General features: G+C 42.4%; 1 protein-coding gene across 1 annotated transcript in view; it reads left to right on the forward strand.

The window, feature by feature from the left end:
- The window catches only part of KIAA2026 (KIAA2026 ortholog), a 130,539-nt gene that overhangs the window by 88,063 nt on the left and 17,504 nt on the right, over window positions 1-24,972 (forward strand). The window contains exons 5-6 of the mRNA XM_030193788.1: window positions 7,049-7,138; window positions 15,134-15,249. Of these exons, the coding sequence (XP_030049648.1) occupies window positions 7,049-7,138; window positions 15,134-15,249 (206 nt within the window). The remainder of the gene's footprint in view (window positions 1-7,048; window positions 7,139-15,133; window positions 15,250-24,972) is intronic.

Genomic DNA, 24,972 nt, shown 5'->3' on the forward strand with positions numbered 1-24,972 from the left:
GCACGGAGAAATCGTGGAGATTGGTGGGGGGGGGGGGGGGGGGGGGGACGACAAAGATGTTTCACTTTCCAGCGGAGGAACCGCTTCACTGGGTCCAACCGCAGCGGAATCCACCCCACTCGATACTTGACAAAGAAGGGGAAAGAAGCGCTCCAGACCTGGTCGAGTCGGCGTGGAAGTTGCAGAAGGCGGGGGTACTACCCACAACGTTCCTTTTCTCTTGGAATGTGGCATTTTTAATCAAGGAAATATCGCTTCCGATCAAGACTCTCTGGAGCTGCTTACAACACACCCGTTCACGGCGCCATCTTGACACGCCCCCCTGAAGCAGATGACGAACTATTGCTTTATATGGATACAGGGGAGGGAAGAGAGGGGAGAAATGCTGGACATGGATGGAGGGGAGGAGAGAAAAAAGAAGATGCACATGGATGGAGATGAGGGAAAGGGAAGAGAGGAGAAAAACTGCACATGGATGGAGAAAATAGGCAAAAGGTGGATCCACGTTATACCTCCTCCAGTCAATTCCACGGAGGAGGACCCAGCTTTCACTTATGGATGTAGAGCAAGAAATGAAGGAAGCTCTGGAAACGGAGTTAAGAGAACAGATAGCAGCAGAATCAGAGACTGGGACCAATATGGATAGAAAAACAAAGTCACCAGACAACAAAGGTAGAAAAAATCATTTTATTTTAATTTTAGTGTTTGGAATAAGTCCAATTTGAGAATTTACATCTGCTGTCTTATTTTGCACTGGGTATACTGGAGCTGTAACAGCTTACAGAAATTATTTATAATGAAAAAAAAATCAGGTTATTTTTTTTTCTCTTATACTAATATAATATTTTCAATGATGTCTGTTTATATGCGCCATGGCTGGTATAAGGGGTGTGTCTAATGTGGGTGTGGCTATAATAGGGATGGAGTCATGGTGACCCCGCCCATAATGAGTACCGGCACCTTTTTTTCCTCAAAAAAAAAAGCACTGCTTAGGAGTAACCTAAGGAAGTATTATTTCACAGAAAGGGTGGTGGAGGCGTGGAATGACCTCCCGGTGGAAGTGGTGGAGTCTAGGACTGTTCCAGAATTTAAAAAGACATGGGATAAGCATGTGGGATCGCTTAGGAACAGGAAGAATTAGGGGTTACAGAGGATGGGCAGACTGGATGGGTCATATGGCCTTTATCTGCCATCATGTTTCTAGGAAGCAAATTGGTGAGGCAAGAATTCCCTCGGTTGAACCCATCCTGTCTCTGTCCCATTAAACCATGTTTGTCTACGTGTTCTATAATTTTATTCTTTATAATAGTTTCCACTATTTTGCCTGTCACCAACATCAGGCTTACCAGTCTATAATTTTCCGGATCACCCCTAGAACCCTTTTTAAAAATTGCCATCGCATTGGCCACCCTCCAATCTTCAGGTACTATGGATGATTTCCCCCCCCCCCCCCCCCCCCCAGAAATGCATTTTACTTTAACAGTTTTTATTGATGACCATATAAAAGAGTACATCCAATCAAATGTATATACAAAGATACATATGAGGAACATACAGCAGAAATGAAAAGGTGAAAAATAATCCATCATCAAATATTTAAATAATCTGTCATCAAATATTTACAAGTATCCCACCCCATCTCACTAAATACACATAACTATCCTCTAACCCCCATAGTAAACTGTACAAACGATAAAGAAATACAGAGTATCAGTAGTCGATTCAAAACATGCAATTGAACTGACTTACACAGTCATCAAGCTGGGAGCAACTAAGATCCCCCATCCTAATCATCACTACCACTGCTGACATAATATAACCCATCCTCCCGCCACCCCAACCTAACCCATCCTACCTATACCCAATCTCTATAAAATGATAAACACTGTTTGTAGAGCAACAGAATATCTATTTACAAGGAGACTTTGCTTTATAGTACATCGTAAGCTCCCAAACCGTCACAGGGAGTTAACCAATAAGCTGTGTCCACGTGTATGCAAAGAATGTATGTAAGGTTCCCAAATGGAGAGGAAACGCTTTCAACGTTTGGGAGACAAACGTGCTTACTATGGACGATTTTAACGACAGGTTACATATTACTAACAGCAGATCAGCAATTTCATGCTTGAGTTCTTTGAGTACTCTTGGATGTATGCCATCTGGTCCAGGTGATTTGCTACTATTTAGTTTGTCAGTTTGGCTCGGTACATCTTCCAGGTTCACCGAGATTTCTTTCAGTTCCTCTGCATCATCACCCTTGAAAACCAATTCCAGTACAGGCAGATCTTGTACATCTTCTTTTGTAAAGACCGAAGCAAAGAATTCATTCAGTTTCTCCGCTATGGCCTTGTCCTCCCTGAGCGCCCCTTTTGCTCCTTCGTGATCTAACGGTCCCACGGATTCCCTTGCATTCTTCTTCTTCTTCTGATGTACATGAAAAAGTTGTTACCATGAGTTTTAGCCTCTGCAGCAAGTTTCTCTTCATATTCTGTTTTAGCCTTCTTTATTAATGCTTTGCATGTGACTTCCCGTTGCTTATGTTGCTTCTTATTTTCTTCATTTGGGTCCTTTTTCCATTCTTTGAAGGACAATTTTTTTAACTGTAATTGCCTCTTTTACTTCACCTTTTAACCATGTTGACTGACGTTTTTTCTACTTTCCACCTTTGCAAATACGTGGAATGCATCTGGACTAGGCTTCCAAGATATTTTTGAATAACGTCCACGCCTGATTTAGTGTCCTGACCTTTTCATATAATCATTTTAGTTTCTTTTTAGCCATGTTCCTCATTTTATTATAGTCGCCCTTTCGAAAGCAGGTTGTCAAATCCTACTTTTATTCTGTTTTATTCTATCTATGTTATGTATACAGCAATTTTTCCAACAAGGGATTCACGGCAGTTAACAGACAAGATGACCTCTACAGTTGGGATATACAGTTAATAAGAATGCAATCAATAGACATCCATATTACTATTCAAATAAATACGTTTTTAAACGTTTCCTAAAAGACAAATATGATGGTAAAGTTTCATATTTCATTTTCCATAGGTAACATATTCCAGAGCCTCAGCCTTTTGGAATGGGAAGGAATGTTCAAAAACAGATTTTAAGCGTATATTTTGGATAACCTATGTGTAGAGTACGGTAATAACAAAGGCTATGTCCAGAGGAATGTATCACAAGTAATTTTGCAAGGCGGTCTGAATTGAAACCATAAATTGATTCAAACATTAGACTATTTTAAATCTAAAATATTCCCACTGCAGCTCCTTGTGACTCTGGCCAAGTCACTTAACCCTCCATTGCCCCTGGTACAAAATAAGTACCTGAATATATGTAAACCGCTTTGAATATAGTTGCAAAAACCTCAGAAAGGCGGTATATCAAGTCCCATTTCCCTTTCCATTAATACGCTGCTGGACCACCGGTGAAGGTCTCTCATGAGAGGTAAAGCACTGTCAGAACGACCTGACATAACTGATAAGACTGAGGTAGCAATTCTATAAGTGGAGACTCCCTTAGGTGCCCCAGTGCTACATGGGGGAGCGCCTGTTCTATAACATCATCTGAGTACCCGGATTCTGTTATAGAATACTAGCATAAACCTGCATAGGTATGCTTAAATTTTGGTATGCCCATTTATATAGTATGATATGCACTTACATACTAAGTCAGATTTCTGCTTGTGTGTGTAACCGCACACGCTCCGTTACAAAACTGCCTTTGAATTTTTAGTTATTTGTGCTCATATTACATTTTTCATACATAGTTAATTTAATTAAGCCCCTTTCTGAAAGGAAATATTGGAGAGAGAAAAATCTGGTTGCTGAAAGTTTCTCTGAAGTACATGTGAACTTTCTTCTTGACATAGTTTTGAATTCCTTGCAACAAAAGAAGAACCAAACGCACAATTCTCAGCTTAAAAAAACCCACACACAGTGGAGATGACAAGTGAAAACACAACAGCCACACCAATCATTCATAGCTGACTTCATTGACTTTTAGGATGGCTTGACATGGGCTGAATTGCATCAGGAGTCTGCAATAAAAATATATAAAACATATATATCAAAGCCCATAGAAATATATCAAAAATTACACACATCAGTTAGCCAAAAGAACACTTATAAGTGTGGAAAAAGGATTTACAAACAAATTAGACAATGAGATTTCATTTTGATTGACCACACAAAGAGCAATTATGATCTAAAGGGCAACCATATATAATACATTATATATTCACAAAACATAGACCTCAAGAGATGATAACTTCAAAAGAAAACGTTTTTACAGTAAAAGTCTATGATCTTTAAAATACAGTCGCAATAATATAAAATTTGTAATACATACAACCATTACAAACCCATTATTACACAATAGTAGTATACCTGACATCATCCAGAAATGTGGCAAATGTAACAGCAGTGAACACTGGTAAATCTAGTACAACCTGCAATTGTTCATTTAACATTATTCAATTAAAAGATATTATCATGGTCTTAAAGAGATGCATAGTAGAAAAAGATAAAAAGAAATGGGAAAAGAAAAGGAAGAGGCATGAGAAGGAATATGAGGGCCAAAGGAAACTAGGGGAAGAACGAGAGGGAATAAGAAGGAAAGGGGAAACTGGGAAAAAGGGGGAACAGAAAAGAACAGTAAAAAAAATAAAATAGATGAAAAAATAATGGGAAGGGGAGGAGGGGGGAAGAAAATAAACTAAATGATGACAATGTGCAAAAATTCTTTAAAGTGTTCCACAATGCTAATACTTATTGAAATTTTAGTCATCAAAATTCTCCACATTGCAGATACTTGTGTGATGTACAGCATGATATTTGCAAAACGTGAATCATCAGTCGAGTGATGCTTATATGTACTAATAAAATTGCAGTCCCAATACTTTACAGAAAGATGTGAGAAGGACTAAAACTACAGATCTACAAATAGACAACATAATTAAGTTTTTCTAAGGTGTGCTAATGATTAGCGTGTGCTAAATGATAAGCCATTATGGGCTAGATTCTGTATATGGTGCCTGAAAATTCTGCAACAGAAAAAAAATACACCTAGACATATTCTCTAAACTACACCTATATTTTATAGAATAGGCTTACATTTCCATGCTGTATATAGCATACGCTGAGCACTTCCTCACGTGACCAAATTTAGTCACTCTATTTACGCCATGTTTTACTTGGCATAAATCCCAATGCCTAAATTAGGTGCAGAGGGGGTGTATTTTATAACAGGCATAGATTTTAGAAACGCCAATGCCCTGGATATGACCACGTTACAGAATACACTTAACGAGTTGTGCTAGTAAATCTTAATGCCAATTAGTGCTGATAATTGCTTGTTAACATCCAGTTGACAGTGCTGATTAGCTAGTTAACGAATTAAGTTAGGCACATTGTTATAGAATACACAGAAATAAAGACGTGAGATGTGGAATCCTGGGGTATATTCTTGTGGGCTTCTTATTTAGCACAAGCTAAGTCTGTTAGCGCAACTTAGTAAAAGGACCCCTAAATGAGCTGACCGACATATTCTCTGGTAAAGCATCTACTGATATAACCTCTGCATTTAGGGGATTGCATATCATTCAAAAACAGGTTTTTAAAAACAAAGTGAAAAGGCTTACCCTACATCTGCTGCGCTGTACACCAGTGTACCAGCTGGAACGAAGCCAAACAAATTCCTGCACATTTGGTGATGTTTTATATCAGACTGTTATGAACATCATCCATGATGTCATTCACCCGCAAAACATTCAGAGCGCTTTGTATTCAAACCTTGACATAGGACCTAAATAAAAACATTGCCCAAGCGTGAACCAAAAATACCCAAATGTGAGGAAATAAGGCTAACACCTAAACGAACCAGGCTTTGAATTCCCTGCTACAGCGATTTGTGAAGAGCACTGGATCAGTTTGTTTGCTTTGTGTGTCATGCTGTTCAACCCTGGTTCTAAAATTTACAGTAATTAAGTCTTTTCCAGTTTATATTTTCATCCCAAAAGAAAAGGTGCAACATCAATGTTAGTAAGAAATTAAAGTGCCTTCTTCCGTCCGCTATACCATTTATAGCTTCCCTTAAATGGATCTAAATTTGGAGTATGCTTCCTGGCCTAGATGTGCCAGTGTTAACAGGTGGTGGGCTTGTATTGCCCAGAAACACATTTTGAAGTAATGAGGTATACATTGTTAGAGGATACCTGTCTTCCTAGGATATATCTACACCGGTGATGTCTGTCACTTGAAGTGTCACCATCCTAAAAAAAAAAAACACATCCATTGCAGGGACTCAGGAAATCCATTTTTGCTTAAAAGTATAATTTTACATTTGGATCCACAGGATATTGGAACACTCAGTAGACAGAATGCTACTGTTTTGTAATTATGATAGCATAGTAAATATTGGTGTGGATATCTATGCTTTGGATGTATCATGAGACTTGAGGCTACTTGCTAAGTATTGTTGCATGATAAGTGCCAATATTTCACTACAGTGAGAAACATAGATAAAATTTATTTTTTATTTTTTGTTACATTTGTACCCTGCGCTTTCCCACTCATGGCAGGCTCAATGCGGCTTGCATGGGGCAATGGAGGGTTAAGTGACTTGCCCAGAGTCACAAGGAGCTGCCTGTGCCTGAAGTGGGAATCGAACTCAGTTCCTCAGTTCCCCAGGACCAAAGTCCACCACCCTAACCACTAGGCCACTCCTCCATAAAGTAAAATCATTTTACAGTATATGCACGACCCATATACTATGCAGGGATATCAGTATGGAGCAGGATCTTACTCAGCCATTCAGGGAGCAAGAACTGTTCTTATGTACTGGTATGAGCACATGCATCAAAAAAATTCTATTTTGGTGATTCAAAAAATCAGCTGATCAGTAGCCTTTTATTACTGTTTTGCAATTGCCAGTTCAGAAAACAACGTGTAATATCAATAGTTTGGAGTATGTATGCGTATAGTAAGATTTTTTTCTTCATTGGCACAGATTGTAAACTGTATGACCAATTGTGTGCTTATTTTCAGCTTGTTTGCACTAATCTTGATGAACTCAGGGAACTGATCACAAAAACTGAGGGGGAACTCAAGGATTTGGAAAAAAATAGAAAAAAGTCGGTAGGTGGTATTCACATACTTTTCTTTTGAGAGTCTATCTTTCTACTTTGTGAGGCGTCATATGTGTGGACCTGATTGTCTTCTCTTATGGGTTGCTATGATCTGATTCATTTATCAAGAGCTCATAATTAGGTCCGAACTCAGTTGCAATATACTTTGAGAGTCAAACATTTGCACGCTTCATTTTTGTTCAGTAGTAAGCAGTTTCATTGGCGGAGCCTGTGTAGGTCATGTGATCTGTGTTGCATGTATTGGAAGAGCATCTGGAAGGTTTCTAGAACAAGATTGAGCATGTTCAGGATGGTCCTTTTCATTTATAGTTGACATTTCCAGTATTACCACACAAATCGGATATAACAACTGCCACAATTTGGCTGTCACCGAGAGATATCTTGTTATACCTCTACTGATTGGTATTTATTATGCTTTTGTGTGATGTTATAATTTTACTGAGTTATATTGTGATCTTAATTATTTTGACTCTAGGTAGGCATTTGGGGTTTGTTTGGTTTTTTTTTTGAAGTTCCATTATTTTTCATTGTGACCATTTCAACTACAGTATGGTTTCTGCTTTTCTGAACTTCTTTGAGCTTAAACCATGACTTCATTAGCATCCAGCTTGCACCCCATGTTCTGTATATCCCTTCCTACTAACAGAGGTAAAAAGCTGTCTTTTCCCAGTGACATCACCAGTATAAGGGTAGGTTGTGTGGGCTGGTGCACCTGGTCCCTGACCTAGCTCCTAGCTGTATGTCCACAAATGAAAATGAACTAACATCAAGTGACTGAATAAGAGTGAAAAGAGGACTCAAAAACACATTAAAATAGTACAGGAGCTAAGACTGTAACTCCTATAGGGAGTCCTGACCAATAGAGAAGGATGAATTCATATAGACCTTAAATGAGCGATCACTTAAGAACAAGAAAAAAACAGTTCAAAATAGTACCTATCCTCATATTTGATAAATGTTGAAGCAGTAATTGGGGGTCCAAAATAAATTAAACCTGCCTTGGGTGAATCTCTTCATAAAGGCGGTTAATCCCAGTAAACAAAAAACATTTTCTTTTAAAACGTAACTTCTCTTCATATCCATAGCCCAAAAGCCTATTCAAAAAACCATGCCTTAAGAAGCTTATTAAATTTCAAGAAATTGGCTTCCTTATTGAGATACAATAGCAGAGAGCTCCATAAAGCTGGCGCTAAACAAGAGAAAGAAGAGTGCCGAGAGACCTCTAGGAGAGTACAGGAAGGTGATAGTGAGAAGACCTCAGAGCACAATAGGGTATGTAAGAAATGTGATTAGACAGATAAACTGGCTTATCTGAATGAAGGGCTCTGTACATCAAAATTAAAATATTTCTTTGACCTCAAGCAGAGATGGAGAGCTGGTGCTTGGCAGCCAGCACTGGGGATATTTGTCATGTTCATGAGCATCTGATAATTTAATGGCAGTATTTTAAATGAGTTGTAAACGGTTAAGTACTGAAAGTGGGAGACCATTATAAAGAGAATTATAATAATTGTATTAATCACCAGGCAGAGAAGTAGGGTTTTAAGAGTTGCTAACGAGAGCCAGGTCCTGACATCTTAATATCCAAAGGACGATTTGACTACGGCATTAATTTGCAATTTGAATATTAAAGTGGTATTTAATTTGCTGTCTAAGGAGCAAATTGTATCCCACAAAAGTAGGGTGATCCATTAATTGAGGTGAGCCCAAGAGGGAAAGAACATGCAAACCAGGTGGCATCACATTTCTCTAAAATTGGTGTTGTCGTATTTTTCAATTGGATTTTTAACTGACGTTGGTATAACTGCTTTTTGAAACAGAAATTATAGTAATTCCATAGCCTTTGTGTTGATATTTGTAAGCCATGGAGGTCCCTATATTTCTGTGTACCTGTTTAAAATGAATTTTACTCCTCCAAATTTTAGCACATTGGAAAGTACACACTTTCTCGTCCTCTGTTAACAGACTCATGTATGTCTAATTTATTTCTTTTAAAAATGTATACCCTGCTCCATCCAATGTACTAGGCAGGTTAAAGACATACATAATAAAATAGAGTACATTACATACAATATAAAATCCACAAAACAAATCACATTAATAATCAAGTTGTACTCTTCATGTGTACTAATATCTATTAGTCCTGTCTCTCTATAAAACCTCCCAATACAACTTCTGGAATCAAAGAAATCTGTCAGTACTCCGCAGTTCAAGTGGAAGTAAATTCCACAAGCTTGCTCCTGCCACATAGAACATACTTGTTCTATATTCTTCTAGTGTAAGATAGCAAAAAGATGGAATATCCAATAATAACGTATTTGAAGATAGCAGTATGTGTAAAGTAGTGGCCAATGACACTGGAACATCATTACTGGTAGCCTTGTAAATAGATGTCAAGATACCTTGAATTGTACACAGTATTTCACAAGCAACCATGTAATTCATGCAAACTTGGAATAATATGATCACATCTGATCAATCTGCTTAACAATTGGGTTACAGCATTCTGGGCTATCTGCAAAGATTTTATAACAAATGCTGGAAAATCCAACTATGGTGAATTGTAAAACTCAAGAACAGTTTTAATCATTGCCTAAACCACTGATCTTTATTGGGGTTTGGTGGAGAAGAGACATTGTGAAGTAACTCCAGGATTGGGGGAACTGAGTCTGATGCCAGACAGACTTCTATGGTCTGTGTCCCGCAAATTATGAAAGATAGGCAAAGCTTCATCAACTCCAGTGCTGTAGATCACTTTGTCACGTGTTGTGAGATAAGTATGCTGTGCAGCTCGGGGGGAGGGGAAGACATCTTGACTGGTAAGTAGAATACCGTCAGCAATACTTGGGGGTGATACGTTCTATTACATATTGTGTTGACATTGCAAGTAGTATACTATTCTAATGTTGTATTACCACGTGGTGTTCAAAATATTCTGCTTCCAACAACTGCTGCTGTAAATCACACTTGTTTATTCTTACTTTTATTAAGAGGACCTCAGATCTTCCCAGCTTGGCTGTTCTATTCAGAACTCTTTTGCATAATACTTTCTTACATGCGCTCAAGCTGTTTTCTGGAAGTATTTATTATCACCGGTCCTATATTTGCTATCAAATTCTTTCAGAGGTCAGGATTCTAAATCACTGAAAAAAACTCCCACTCGGAGAAAAACCAGTGATTCCTGCCCTCTGAAACACAGCTTCCCCTTGTGTCAAGCAGAATATTTTCTGCAACTGATTCTGTCCTACATTTACATTTAAATAGGGTTAAATGCAGTGCTCAATCTCACAGCTTTTTGTTTGTAGGATCTCTATTCTCCCCAAACATAAACAGTCTGTACTTAGCTTCAGGGTATTCCGTGAACCGCCAGCTACAAGCTGTTCCGTGAACCACCAGCTACAAGCTGCATGTCACTGCTTCTTTCCTCTTTCCCATTATGGTGTATTCTGATTCCTTCTGTCCCTTCAACAAGAACGTCTCGTTTCGCTGCTCTCACTGCTGCGTCAGGAAGGAAACACTATCTCTGACATCCTCCTACTATGTAGTATACTATGCCATACTTTGTATTGTTATTTGAATATTTTTACTGCTGTAATCATCTATCGCTCGTGTTTGATTTATTCATATTGTACACCACCTTGAGTGAATTCTTGAAAGAAGGTGGTAAATAAATCCTAAGAAATAAATATGTGGTTATAACTAAGCCTCCATCATGTTTGGCTGCCTATATGGTTGGCATGTGACAACTTGACAACCAGTGTTTAAGCATGGGTAACTGGGGCCTGCACAGAGTGGTGGGCACAGCTCTGACCAGCTTGTTGGGCAGACTGGATAGACTGTGGGGGTCTGCCATCATTTGCTTTGTTACTGTGGCGGGGTTGAGTGTTGGTGTATGTGCAGAGTGTATGTATGGATGGCACAAGAGTCTAGAGATGTTCAGAGTATATGTGGAAGAGGAGCTCAAAGTGTTTTTCTTTGTATATAGGGAATGTGTGTAGGGGGTACCCTCTCTCCCCCTACCCCATCCCACTCCATCTTTTTTTCATTCCCCCTTCTCTCTTGCATTTTCTACTTCCTCCTTTTCTGTCTCCACACCCCATGTTCTGTACTGCCCTGCCCTCTCATTCTTTCCTCTCCAAACTTGCTATTTCCTGCTCTGTCTTCACTAGCACTTCCATATCTTCAGATAGCATAATCTGATTCCCTATCACCTCACAGCTTCAGCCCTGCTGCCAGCTGTTCCATTCTCAGATTTGCAGGGCCTGAGCTCCTCTCACCCCCCTGCAGTTCTCTTCTTTGACCCTTGATAACAGGCACGCTTGCTTTTGCAAAACATGCATAAAAACAGAAGGAATTCAAATAAATCTTTTCTTGATGAATGCCACTTCCCGGCTTCCCTGTCCAAAGAGATGTGGCAGTACTTTGCAGGTGCTTAGATACAAACAAATTACTTGCCTTAAATACTGTAGTTTTTAGTATCAGGCCTAATCTGTAGTTGAATATGGTGAGTAATCCCTCTCCAACTTTTACATAATGTTACAATATATTACAGATATGAGTTCTTTTAGTAGTAATACGTAAACATTTTATTACCTCACCACTACAAATATAAGAGATTCGCAGCTCAAGAACTTGAGGGCTGAAATATTGAACAGAAGACAACCAAAAATCACAATAGACTTAAAAAATGTTTTTGGATAGGAAAATATGGCAAAAACGAGGAATTATAATCATCATACACCAAAAAAAAAAAAAAATCATCAACACATAACCTTTGTTAGGAGAAAAAAAAATGATCTCTTTCCAGTGACCTCACCAGTATAAGGTCTGGTGCTGAGAGGAATGCCTCAGTACTTTTCTCTACTTCTAACAGATGGTAGGTCTCTCAGGCTGGTGCTTCGGTCACTGGCCTAGCTCCTTGCACTGCTGGCTGTGGCCACAAAATGAGGTTGAGACTAACCTACATCCCTGAAAGCTATTGACAAATAACTTCCGCAAATCTCTGAAAACACATCTCTTCCATAAGGCTTACAAAGAGAACCCATAGCCTTACAAAACTACCTACCTTCCACCCTGACTAACACCTGCCATCTCTCTTCCCTTACTTAATCTTTGCACACCACTAAATGTATCTGATATAATGGAATGATTATGTCATAACCATACTCTGTAAGCCACATTGAGCCTGCAAATAGGTGGGAAAATGTGGGATACAAATGCAATAAAACAACAGCCACTCCCAGTTCCAAACCAGACCTGGTCAAGCATGGAGCTTAACTCCACTGCCCAGTTGTACTTTTTAGCATCCACTGTGTGAGGCATTGGCTTGCCCGTGCACCCTGCTTGGGTGTTGCTCCACTGCAGCCTTCAGGCAGTTTTATTAGTTCTACCTACTTCAGCTTTTATTTCCTGGTTCAGAAAATAGAGCTGTAAAAAAAAAAACATAAATGGATGATTTGTACAGCCTTTGAAAATGAAACAAAGAAACTTATTTGGAACATAGCCAAGTGAGCAGGAGGACTGCTGAGGCGCTGGAACCCTGGGTTTGAGTTGTTTCGAGCAAGCAGGCAAGCCTGCATGCGCCAGCCATGTGGCTGAGCGGGCCTCCTGGCAGATGCAGTTCTGCCTGAAAGAGCCGGCAGCTGAGCTTGGCTGCTGACTTTTCTGTCCCTTCTGTGATGGAAAGACCTGGGGGAGGGGCTGCTGGGGATATGTCCCAGGTTCCCTGCACGGAGGCATCGGGACTCATGGTCCTGACATTTACGGCAGGAACGGCAGCTATTTTGTCTCCCACAGTTGTTTTCCTGCTGCAGTTTTCTGTAGCAGGTGCACTCAGCCCTAATCAGGGCTTAGAAGGCTAGGAGGGTGTTTTCTCTCCCATCCACGATGGAGCTGTGGATTCCTTTTGGCACTAGGTCTAAGCAGATGCTTTCCTGTGGCAGGACCTGGAACAAGGCCTGGCACTGAATTCTTTGACAGTTTAGATGGCTGCCTTTTTCAGTTTTGGGGGTAAGATCTTGGGCACCTCCTGGGATTATACATAGAGAGGTGACTCAGTTGTTGAAAGGTGTTGCACATTTGTGTCCTCTGAGTCAACCTTTCTTGCCATCATGGGACCTACCCTTGGTTCTACCATTGCTCTCTGGGACTCCATTTGAGCCACTGGGATCAGCTACCATTAAAAATTTCCCTCAAGACAGTTTTTCTAATTGCATTTGCTTTGGAGAGGCTCAAAGTTGCAAGCTTTGTCTTGCAGGGGACCCTACTTCTCCCTTTCAGAAGATTCTGGGTCTGTTTGCATGGTTCCTTCTTTTCTTCCCGAGGTGGGTTACCCCATTCCATGTGAACCTAGGAGGTCTGTTGGTCTTCCTTATGGAGGAGGATTCGACACTTTGGCTCAGAGATTGCCCAAGCTGGATGTCCCGGCGGATGTTGCTGCATTTTTTGAAGGGGACACATGCATTTCATCTCTCCGTCCTCCTCTTCATCCTTTCCATGGCCTTAAGAAGGGTCAGGCAGCTTCCTGGGCTTGAATTGCAAGGTAGATAAAGATGTCTATGGAGTGTGTTTACATCTATAAGATAGACTGTTGCCTTCAGGATTGAGGGCTCCCTCGATGGGCTCAGGCAGCTTCCTGGGCAAAGGCTCAGACAGCTTTTACAGAAGATATTTTTAGGACGATGACATGGTCATTGCTCTATTCCGTTGCAAAGCATTACAAGTTGGTTCTGCTAGCCAGAGCCCGTGTGGATTTTGGCAGAGCAGTTGTTTGGTGGAGATGGGGGCCTTCTCCTGTGCTGTAAATCTGCTTGGGTACATCCCGTTTATTCAGAACGGTATGGCTGATGCTAATGAAGGTGAAATTATGTCTTACCTTGATAATTTCCTTTCCTTTAGTCAGCCCAGTGGCGTAGGAAGGGGGGGCGGTGGGGCGGTCCGCCCCGGGTGCACGCCGCTGGGGGAGTGTCGTCTCCGTTGATTCCTTGCTCCCTCTGCCCCGGAACAGGTTACTTCCTGTTCCGGGGCAGAGAGAGCAAGGAACAAATGGAGCCGACGCAGCTCCCAGCGACGTGGACTCGGGGGCGGATCGGCTCTCCCGCCCGCCCCTCGCTTCTTAACTAAGTAAGATCGCGCTCCGGGGGAGGGTGCGCGCCATGCTGCACCCGGGGGGGGGGGGGTGCGCAGCGGCGACCCGCCCCAGGTGTCAGCCGCCCTCGCTACGGCACTGAGTCAGCCACACCATTCTGAAACCCACCCTCGAAAACTGGGTCCAGGGGGGCTTACAGGGTGCTGTGCTCCTTCTTTTCAGTCTCAAAAAAAAACCTCAGTCAATCTTGGCATATGCAGGATAGCAAGTGCCACTCTGTGGTGTTGTGCTCGCTTAATAATCATTGCAGCTGTAGTGGTTGATGGAGACACAGGTGTGCATTACGAAGGGACCTTCGCCAGATATATACTGAGGTTTTCCTCTCAGCACCAGACCTTATACTGGTGAGGGCACTGGAAAGAGATCAGTTTTTTCTCTACCTTCATCTGCTGGTAGGAGGGGATAACACCAATTTGTTTAGAATGGTGCAGCTTACTAAAAAAGGAATTATCAAGCTAAGGCATAATTTTACCATATTTCTTAGACTCATAATTACATTCTCAATATCCTATTTTCTAAATTGTCTCAAATTGATATTTGCGCTTGCCTGTTCAGAAAATCACCATCCAGCAGGTACTGAATTCACAGTCGTGTTCTGTTCCTCACAATAGTTCAATTCTCATTAAACTTATCTTTTAGTGTAAATGTCATCCAGTGTAGATTAAGTCCCCAGTGGCATTCCCAGCTCTCTGTGCTTTATTACCTTGTTTAGTTAGCAAAGGGAGTAGTGTGTGACAGTGCTATATTCCCATTGAAGCTATTTTACATCTTCTGGATTAAAATATGTACTGGATGCAAGCATAGCTTTTAATTGCATAAACGCTATTTATGTTGCAGGGAAAGTGGTACTTTCGGAGACAAGCAGTAAAGGAATTGCATAACACCTTGATACGACTGTTAAATGAACTGTTGCCTTGGGAACTAAAGCTGATGAAGGCTTTCCAAAAAAACAGGTAATTGTGTATTTTAGATGGTAGTTCAAGAAAAGCATCATACATTCTGGAAGGTATGTTTTGTGCTGCAAAATAAATCGCTGAACAGCAGCATTACCTATGCCTCTCAGTTTCTACTTATCTGTTCTTTGATTCCGTTCATGTCTCTGTAGATTTTTTTTTTTTTTTTACTCTTTGTAGAAATCTTGTTTCTTACAATTTAACATTTTTATTTCCAATCAAACAGTGGTGGAAAGAAATTTATTTATGATAGAACAATTTTTTAAAAAAAATCAATTTCACCAATCACTACCATTTCTAGGCAGAATTCCAGTAAACATGAAAAAAAAATTCAATTAATAGTAGACAATATAGACAAAACATGGCATAAGCAAAGCAATATATTCATATTGCTGCACACTTCCTTCGGTGAATCGCTTTCTAAAGGTGGCTGTAAAATCTGATTGGATGGATAGATAGAGATATAAGGACTCAAAACTCTCTATAAATTTAATGGCATAATATCACATTTGGCTTGGAGCAAAAATAAGGAAAAGATATACTGTTTGGAAATGAGCTAAATCAGACCTGGGGTTCTGGAGATAGTCTCCCCCCAAAATGAGTCTGTGTATTTCTGTGGGAGAGGCCATTTCAACTGCTGCAGAATACGATATGCTCTTTAGTGTGATTGAACCATATACCTTTCATAATGGTTGCTATGTGTGGTGATGCCTAGTGATTGCAATGTGAAGTTTGCTACTAATTGCTATCTGTACTGACACACAGTGCAGGTTTGTTTTGGGAGGTCATGCCATTCTACCGACAACAATATTCACCACTTATTACCAGAGACCGAGACCGACCAAATTTTGGTTTCGGCACCAAAACTGGCCTGAGATTCGGGTTTCAGCCAAAAATGCCAGGGTGACCCCCCCCCCCCCCCCCCAAATGCTGTTGCCGCTGCACATAGCCTCTCTTCCCCCTCACTCCCCCCCCCACCGCCGCCAAAAGCTTCCCACTAGCCAGCTCCCCCCGCCCCACCTACCTCAGTCACCCTGGTGGTCTAACTAGGGTAAGAGCAATTCAGTCGTTCTTGCCTTTCACATCTCCACCACCATGAGCTTCAGCAACAGTCAAAGACTGGCTGGCTGATGGTGGGTCCGGGAGGGGAGAAGGAAGTCTTTGTGTGGCAGGTAGGAGGATGGAGGCTGGCTGTGCGTGGTAGCATTGGCAGCAGCGGAGGGGGGGTTTCAGGACCCAGCCGGCTTTGGTTTCTACCAAAAACAAGTGGCCAGTTGCAGTCACAGATTTGGTTTTGGCAGAAACTGAAGATTCTTTAAATTTACCTGTGAGATCTTCCATATGCGGGTCTAGAAGATTCCTGACAGCAAGATTAATTCCCGGTGCGCCCTGTGTCAGAGCTCAAGTCCATTTTAACGGTGGAGTAGAGGGGTTATGCCTGCAAAAGACCCCGCGGACAGAAAAGCTCTGCGTGTGGAACTTGGGCCCCAAGATGGCGGCAACGCCGTGGAGTCCACTAAAGATTTAGTGCAGCAGATATTGGTAGTGCTTGAGGACAAATTGTCTAAGCTGCAATCGTCGGTGGATCAAATCCGAGACTCTTTGGAGTGACAGGGCACACGAATCCAGCAGGCGGAAGACTGTATCTTGCGCCAGGAGGATCGTGCTGAGGGCGGACATGAAGATTCTGGCGCTTGAGAAGCAGTGCACACTTTTAATGCAGCAAGTTGATGATCAAGAGAATAGAGGACGCTGAAATAATCTCCGAATCATAGGTTTACCAGAGTCTATAAAAGAATCGGATCTCTGGAACTTTATCGAGAGGTGGTTGCCGGAACATTTAGTTTCCAGATAAGGTGATGAGAGTCGAGAGGATCCACCGAGTTGGGGCTTTGCGTGAGGGGGAGCAGCGTCCGAGACCTGTGCTGGCCAGACTACTTAATTATGCAGATAAAGATCAAGTACTACAGGCATATAGAGGAAAGAAATCGATTGACTACAACAGACATAAGCTTCTGTTGTTCCAAGATTACTCAGCACGTGTTGCTGGTCAGAGGAAGCAGATGGGCCGGCATTTTAAGCACCTTTTTGACAAAGGGATAAGGTTTGCACTACTATGTCCGGCGAAGGTGAGTGTGGTGTATGCCAACAAAACTGTCTTCTTTACGGAGCCTGGAGATTTGGGCTTGTTTGTGAACAAGTTGCAATGATTAGCAGAGGTGCGCGACTTTGCTGTACTGTGCCACACCTGTGCTGATCAGGGGTTTGGTTTGTGTTTTACGCGCTCTACTACTGCTGAGCAGCCTGATGTCGTTTAGAAGCCTGGGCCTTGGCCTGGAGCTTGGGTGAGCCTGAAGGACATGCTGGACTTTGTTTCTTTTCTTCCTAGTTGTTTGATTTTATCAGGGTTGTTTGAGTTTGGCTAAGTGTGTTACTGCCTTAGAATTCCTACTTTTTTGGAAGATCTTCCTTTTACTGCTTTATAGAAGGGGGTGGGGATGGGAGGCATGGGAAGGTTAGTGGTGTGGAGGAAGGGGGACACTTGTTGTGATTTGGTATGGGTTATGTGTGTTACCTTCGTTGGTGTCTGCGGTGGGTTGGCTGGAAGGGAGAGGGAGGGATTGGTTTAGTTTCCGGGGGGGGAAGGGAGGAAGAGGGGGCCGGGGGCGTTAGGAGGGATCAGTCTGGTTTCTGTTTGTTGAACTCCTTTAGGGTATGGGGGGGGGGGAGATTGCTACCACAGAGTGTTTGGATGGGGAAGTCTCTCTTTCATGATGTCTGTCTCGCTTTTGTCTGGGGGACTCAACTGGGAGGTCTCCTGGGCATATTGAGGATAGTAGTGTATTGGTTCGATCCTCGATTGCTGATGGTGCTCCATGGTTGCTCTTAAAGTGGTATCGCTGAATGTTGATGGTGTCCATTCTCCGGTGAAAAGAGCAAAAGTTTTGCAGGTGCTTAAGAGACTGCACACGGATATAGCGTTTCTACAAGAAACCCATTTGGGGAAAGCAGAGCACCTTAAACTAAAGAGGGACTGAGTGGGGGATCTCTATTTTGCCACCTATAACAGCAGGCAGCGTGGAGTAGCCATCTTGTTTAAGAGAAGCGTGGTGTTCACACTGCATAAGCTATATCAGGACCCAGAAGGTCATTTTCTAATTGTGGCAGGATTACTGCAAGGCAAGTGGGTGGCTCTTTGCAACATTTATGCACCTAATTTATATTCTCACAAATTCTTTACACTTTTGGCAGCACGTTTGGCCGCCTTCGATGAATATCCCTTAATACTGGGAGGGGATATTAACATTACTAGTGACCCACTAATAGACTGCAAGCCGCCCAAAAGACCATCCAAAGATCATGAAGGGAAAGGGGTAAATTTCCTTATTCAAGAGTTGGGGGTGGTGGATTATTGGCGTTTGCATCATTTAGATGAGCGTGATTATACATTTTTTCCCACCCTCATGGGGTCCATGCACGCCTGGATTACATACTACTTTCGCATTCTTTGGTTCGGGGGGGCTGTTCAGGCAGGGATAGGGATGCCTGATGTTTCTGATCACGCCCCAGTGTGGGTTGAGCTAGAGTGGGGAGATAGGGCGGACACGTTCCGCTGACGAATGAACCCTGCTCTTTACCAAGACCGGGAGTTTCGTAAATATCTACGCCAGGGGTGGTTGGATTATGTTGCTGAGAATGATGTTCAGTCAGTGGGGCCTCATGTTTACTGGGAGGCAGCTAAGGCAGTGCCTCGAGGTAAAATCATAGCGTACACTGCGTCTTTGAATAAACACAGTGAGCATAAGATTTGGGATCTTACGAAGCAACTGGGGGATGGTAGGAGAACTTTTATTCTCAGCCCATCTGATGTATCCCGTAATGCCTATTTTGATGTTAAGAAACAGCTTCAGGTGGTGTTGGACGCCAGAGCACTCTACAGTATTAAGCTTTATAAATATCGCCTACACCAGTGGGGTAATAAGACTGGCAAATTGCTGGCTTCTTTAGTAAAGCAGAGGTCAGCAAAAAGTTATATTGGCTGAATTAGGGATGCTGCAGGGGCCACCTACACATGCAGGGAAGCCATACAGAAGGAGTTTATCCGGCTTTACATCAATCTTTATGGTAAAAACCCCTTCTCAGTTGAAAGTTATGAGGAGTTTTTTTTACTAAAGTGAATCTTCCATCAGTGACGCCAGACCAACTGGCACTCTTCATTGTGCCTATGCGAGGGGTTGAGGCATTAAGCAGCTGAAGTTGGCTAAGACACCAGGTCCAGATGGCCTCGGTACAGAATTCTACAAAATTTTGTAGGATCTGGTGATTCCTTCCTTCATTCCAATGTGCGAAGATTTGAAAGAGTCACACACTATGGGCCCCTCCCTGAATCATGTTTATATCACGGTCCTTCCCAAGCTGGGAAAGGATACTGATTTTGTGGGATCTTATAGACCTATCTCATTGCTAAATCAAGATGTTAAGATTCTGGCAGTGGCTTTGGCATCTAGACTTAATTTTTTTCTGACCCTCCTAGTTCATAAAGACCAGGTGGGTTTTGTCCCGGGAAGGTATGCTTCCGCCAACATACTAAAGGTGAGTCGTATTTTGTTAGAGGGGAGTCTCAAGTCGGGGGATGCCATCCTGGCGAGTCTGGATGCGGAAAAGGCTTTCGATAAGGTGATTTGGGAGTATCTGTTCTGGGTACTACAGCGATTTGGCATCCGGGGGTCATTTCTAGACTGGATTCATGCACTCTATAGCAACCCCTCAGCTCAGATTATTATCAGTGACACTCTGACTGAGAAGTTTTTGCTGCATGGAAGAACCAGGCAGGGATGCCCAATATCCCCCCTTTTATTTATATTGACCCTGGAGCCCCTCGCGGCGCAGATTCATCAGGACTCTGCCTTGAAAGGGGTGTCCATGGGGGGTACGGAGTACCGAATTAATCTGTTTGCGGATGATATGCTCCTAGTGCTAGACAACGCGTCTACCGGTTTGCCGCAGGTTATGGCTATTATACGTGAGTTCGGTGCATTCTCCGGCCTTAGTATAAATTTTGGGAAATTGGAGGCGCTGCCTATCAATCGTCCTTGTGTAAGCGCTTCTCTGCCCAGCTTCCCTTTGTCCTGGGCTAGGGTGGGCCTTAAATACCTTGGGGTATACTTGGGGGCGGATCAGGCCTGGGTCTACAAGAAAAATGTCTTGGAAAAGCTAGATGGGATAAAACAATTGTCACCGCTGGAAGGACCTGCCTGTAAATTTTTTTGGGTCGTGTTGCATTAGTCAAAATGGTTCTCCTGCCTAAAATATTGTATCCTCTACAAATGCTTCCACTCTGGGTACGTGGGCCAGAGGATCGTCTATTCTGAAGCATCGTTAGTACCTTTATTTGGCATGCCAGGAGACCAAGGATATATAGTAACATAGTAGATGACGGCAGAAAAAGACCTGCATGGTCCATCCAGTCTGCCCAACAAGATAAACTCATATGTGTATACCTTACCTTGATTTGTACCTGCCTTTTTCAGGGCACAGACCGTACAAGTCTGCCCAGCAGTATTTCCTGCCTCCCAACCACCAGTCCCGCCTCCCATCTCCGGCTCTGGCACAGACCGTATAAGTCTGCCCTCCACTATCCTCGCCTCCCAACTACCAACCTCTCTTCCCCCACCTGCTCCGCCACCCAATTTTGGCTAAGCTTCTGAGGATCCATTCCTACTGCACAGGATTCCTTTATGCACATCCCACGATATCTACTATAATAAAACTCACCCTCAACGTTCTGAGGACACTGACGTCAGTGAAGCCAAGCTCTGACTTCCTTCAAAAAGGTTCGAAGGTTCGTGGTGGTGAAGCCACCAAAATCGCTCTGGGCCCCGCCCTCGAGGGCGGAGCAATGGCAGAACAACGAAGGGGTTGGCAGGGAGGGAGGCGGGGGGGTGGGAAATCGCTCCGGGCCCCGCCCTCGAGGGCGGAGCAATGGCAGAACAACGAAGGGGTTGGAGGGGAGGGAGGCAGGGAGACGGGGGGGGGGGGGGAATCTCTCCGGGCCCTGCCCTCGCGTCAAACATCATGACATTGGGGACGAAGCAATGCCAGAACAACGAAGGGGTTGGCCAGGGAGGGAGGGGGGTGTTGGCGACGAAAACCTTGCTAGCCCCCGTTTCATTTGCTCTGAAACGGGCTTCTTTTACTAGTCTTTCAATAAGTTAACGTTTGGCAGGGCCCGGGGAGGGATTAGGCTTCCTGATCTGAGGATGTGTAATGTTTCGGTGCTTATGCGTTGGGTGCATGAGATCCATTCGGGAGTCAATTTCTTTGCCCCGGCTGACTTTTGGGAAAGCCGGAGTGCCCCTTATTATCCCTTTGCAGCGCTAGGTTCTCATCAGCCACGGAGTCTGGGGGTTTTGCAGGGAAACCTTTATTTGGGTGCTCTGCGGCGAGCGTGGGACTGCTGGCGAGCTTGAGCTGGAGGAGGATGCAGCCCTTTCCTCACCTTGGTGGGTAATCCCAACTTTCCTGCTGGTTGTGGTTCCCCCGTGTTCAAGTGCTGGGCTGAGAGTGGATGTCGATATTTGGGCCATCTGAGGCAAGTGGGGGGCAAAGACTTTCCAACTTTTGATCAAATCCAGTGTGCTTGGAGTGCCCCGAATCCTCATTTTTTCACGTATCTCCAGGTGCAGGACTATGTTCTGACTGTTGAGCGACACTTTGGGATGACCATGACTTTCCAACAGTCGAACTTGTTTTTTCTAAACCTGCCATCCAAGTCAAATGGGCTTTCCCAGTGATATCAGTTTATTCGGAATTCCAGTAAGGCCCATTATTTGGCAAAATTAGCTGGAGAGTGGAGCCAGGATGTGGTGGATTGTGTTTCAGAGGCTCAGCTGGGGGCTACATTTGACAGTGTTGGCAAGGTGACACCTAATGCGGCATTGCAAGATATTCAGTTCAGGGTTTTTCATAGAGTACACATCACCAAACAGAGGGGTAAGGCCATGGGGCTGTTTGAGAGTGGTTTGTGTGTTAAATGCAAGGCGAGCGTTGGCACCTTCCTGCATTCCTTTATGGAGTGTCCGGTGCCGTCTTCGTTTTGGGTGGGAGCATTGAGAGTCATTGAGAGTCATTGAAGACACTTTGTGTTGTACATTTGATTGGTCTTACTCAGTAGTGCTGATGGGTAGTGCAGCTCCCTTGTTACAGAAGGGCCTTGGAGAGGCGCAGTGCAAATTTGTGTTATTGGCGACCTTCCTTATCAAAAAATGCATTTTACAGTCCTGGGCTGATACGACGACTCCTTCAATAGCTGCCTGGCATGGTTTTATGCGGGAATTGGCAAGTTGGCTGCTTACTGCTCTTCAGTTTTCGACCTTGGTGGGGCACCGTCAGTACCAAGATATATGGAGCAGATATGTTTCTTTATATGTATCAGAGACTTCTGTGGTGGATACACGTCCTTGAGTGTTCGTGTGGAAGGAGGGGGAGGGTAGGGAGGGGGAATGGTAGAGGAGGTGGGGGGGATAAAATCAAAAATTGTGAATCAGAGGGAGGAGTTGATGTTCGTCTTGGCACCTCGGGAAATTGGGATGAGTCAGTTCAGTTTGAATTTTGCCTTTGTGTATTCTGCTATGATATGCAATGTGTTTTGTTGTAGTGCTTTTGATGCACTTTGTTGTAAGCATTTTTATGATTCTCTGATTCAATAAAGGTGTTTTCAAAAAATATATATATAGCATAATACAATAATACATCCGTAATTAGTTTAATTATTAATATAACAAATTGTAAAATACATATTATCAGCAAATTACAAACAGTCATAAGGAGGGCAATTTTGAAAGGTTTCTCAGCAGATAAATGATTTATTCTCTTACTGCAATTTGAAAACCAGCTAATATCTTGCAGATTAAATAAACCAGGAAACTCTCTTCAGTTGCTCTATTAAAGCTACTTTTACCTGCAGATACCACATGGAAACCTGGAAGAACCCCAAGACTATGTAAAATAAATTTCCCTCATCAACCTTCACCTATATATAAACTACTGTCTAGCAATACATAGCAGTACCTATTGCTTTGGTACACTGCCACCCTGTAGATAAAATGTGAAATGCATCTTTTGAAATCCACTGACAGTGACATCTAATAGGCATATTATCACACTTGGTTTCATCAAGACTAGGTAAGATAAATTTCCCCATCAACCTTCACCTGTATAAACTACTGTCTAGCAATGCACAGCAATGGTACAACGCCACCCTGTAGTTAAAATGTAAAATGCATCTTTTGAAATCTACTGACAGTGACATCTAATAGATATATTATCACATTTGGTTTCATTGTTGACAAACTCTTAATTCAAACTGCCCTCTTTCTCGCACATAAACGCTTTTGTATACAAATCGGTATACACAAACATATTGGAAAGAGAGAATTTCATGGTCTGTATACCATATGCTTTCTCAACTCTTTAGAACAGAAGAAGCACTCTGACGTTTTCTCCTGTTTTTAACCCTGTTTTACCTGAGAGAGTTCCCTTACCTGTTAATAACTTTTACTTTCCCCATATTGTTGGTGATGCTAGTGCTGGTTTCTGATTACATGTTACGATGACCATTAAATTACATTATTGCCACTTTGCAAAGGTTTTTGCACCTTTGTATATTCTTCACTTTCTGCAGTCTTAAAGTACAATTTAAAGTACATTAAAGGAGGAATTTTTAATTGATCTACCCAATATACACTGCACTTTCAAAGTGAAAGAGTAATTGTAGAAATATTCAAAAAAATAATTTAAGCATAAGAAATCAGTCTTGATTACAAAAATCATAGAAACATAGGCTGTATGTTTCTATCATTTTCTATACAGTCTGCCCATCCATACTGACTGCTAAGCTCTACAATCCCTTCCTTTCCTTCAGAGATCTTCTGTGCTTGTCCCATGCCTTCTTGAATTCAGATAGTCTTCACCTCTATCACAATTGGTGGTAAGCTGTTCTCTTCATTTGTTATCCTTTCCATAAAGACATTTTTACTTGCATTACTTCTCAAAACACTTCCTTTCACCTTCATCCTATGACCTGTTGTTCCAAAGCTTCCTTTCAGTTGAAATAGGCCTGCCTCTTGTGCATTTATATCATTGACATATTTAAACAAATATTTCATGTCTCCCCTCTCCCACTTTTCTTCTGAAGTATACATACTTAGATCTTTAAGTCCATACCCCTATGATTGTCATAGTAACATCAAATTATTTATGGTTGCAAAAACTGCCATAACAAGGCCCATAATAAGTTAGGGCCCACCTCTGTCCACTCACAGTAGTAGAGCTGATTTGAGTACTCTAGATCAGTGTTTTCCAAGTCTGTTCCTGGAGTACCCCCTGCCAGTCAGGTTTTCAGGATATCCACAATGAATTTGCATAAAATAGATTTACATATAATGGAGGCAGTGTATCCAAATCAATTTCATGCATGTTCATTGTGGATATCCTGAAAACCTGACTGGCAAGAGGTACTCCAGGATCGGACTTGGGGAAACACTGCTCTAGATGCAGTCAAGCTATTTTTGTGGTATAACGTGACTTTAAAGCGAAGGTGCAACCGTGCAGAACAGAGAGCTACTGAAACAGCTATAGATAGTTATTCAGAGGTACAGATTGAGGAGAGACTATATCAGCGTGTTTGAATATCATATCATTTCAGGGCACTGTCAGGTCAAG

Source organism: Microcaecilia unicolor, chromosome 2 (genome assembly GCF_901765095.1).
Source record: "Microcaecilia unicolor chromosome 2, aMicUni1.1, whole genome shotgun sequence".
In the NCBI taxonomy this organism is placed as follows: Eukaryota; Metazoa; Chordata; class Amphibia; order Gymnophiona; family Siphonopidae; genus Microcaecilia; species Microcaecilia unicolor.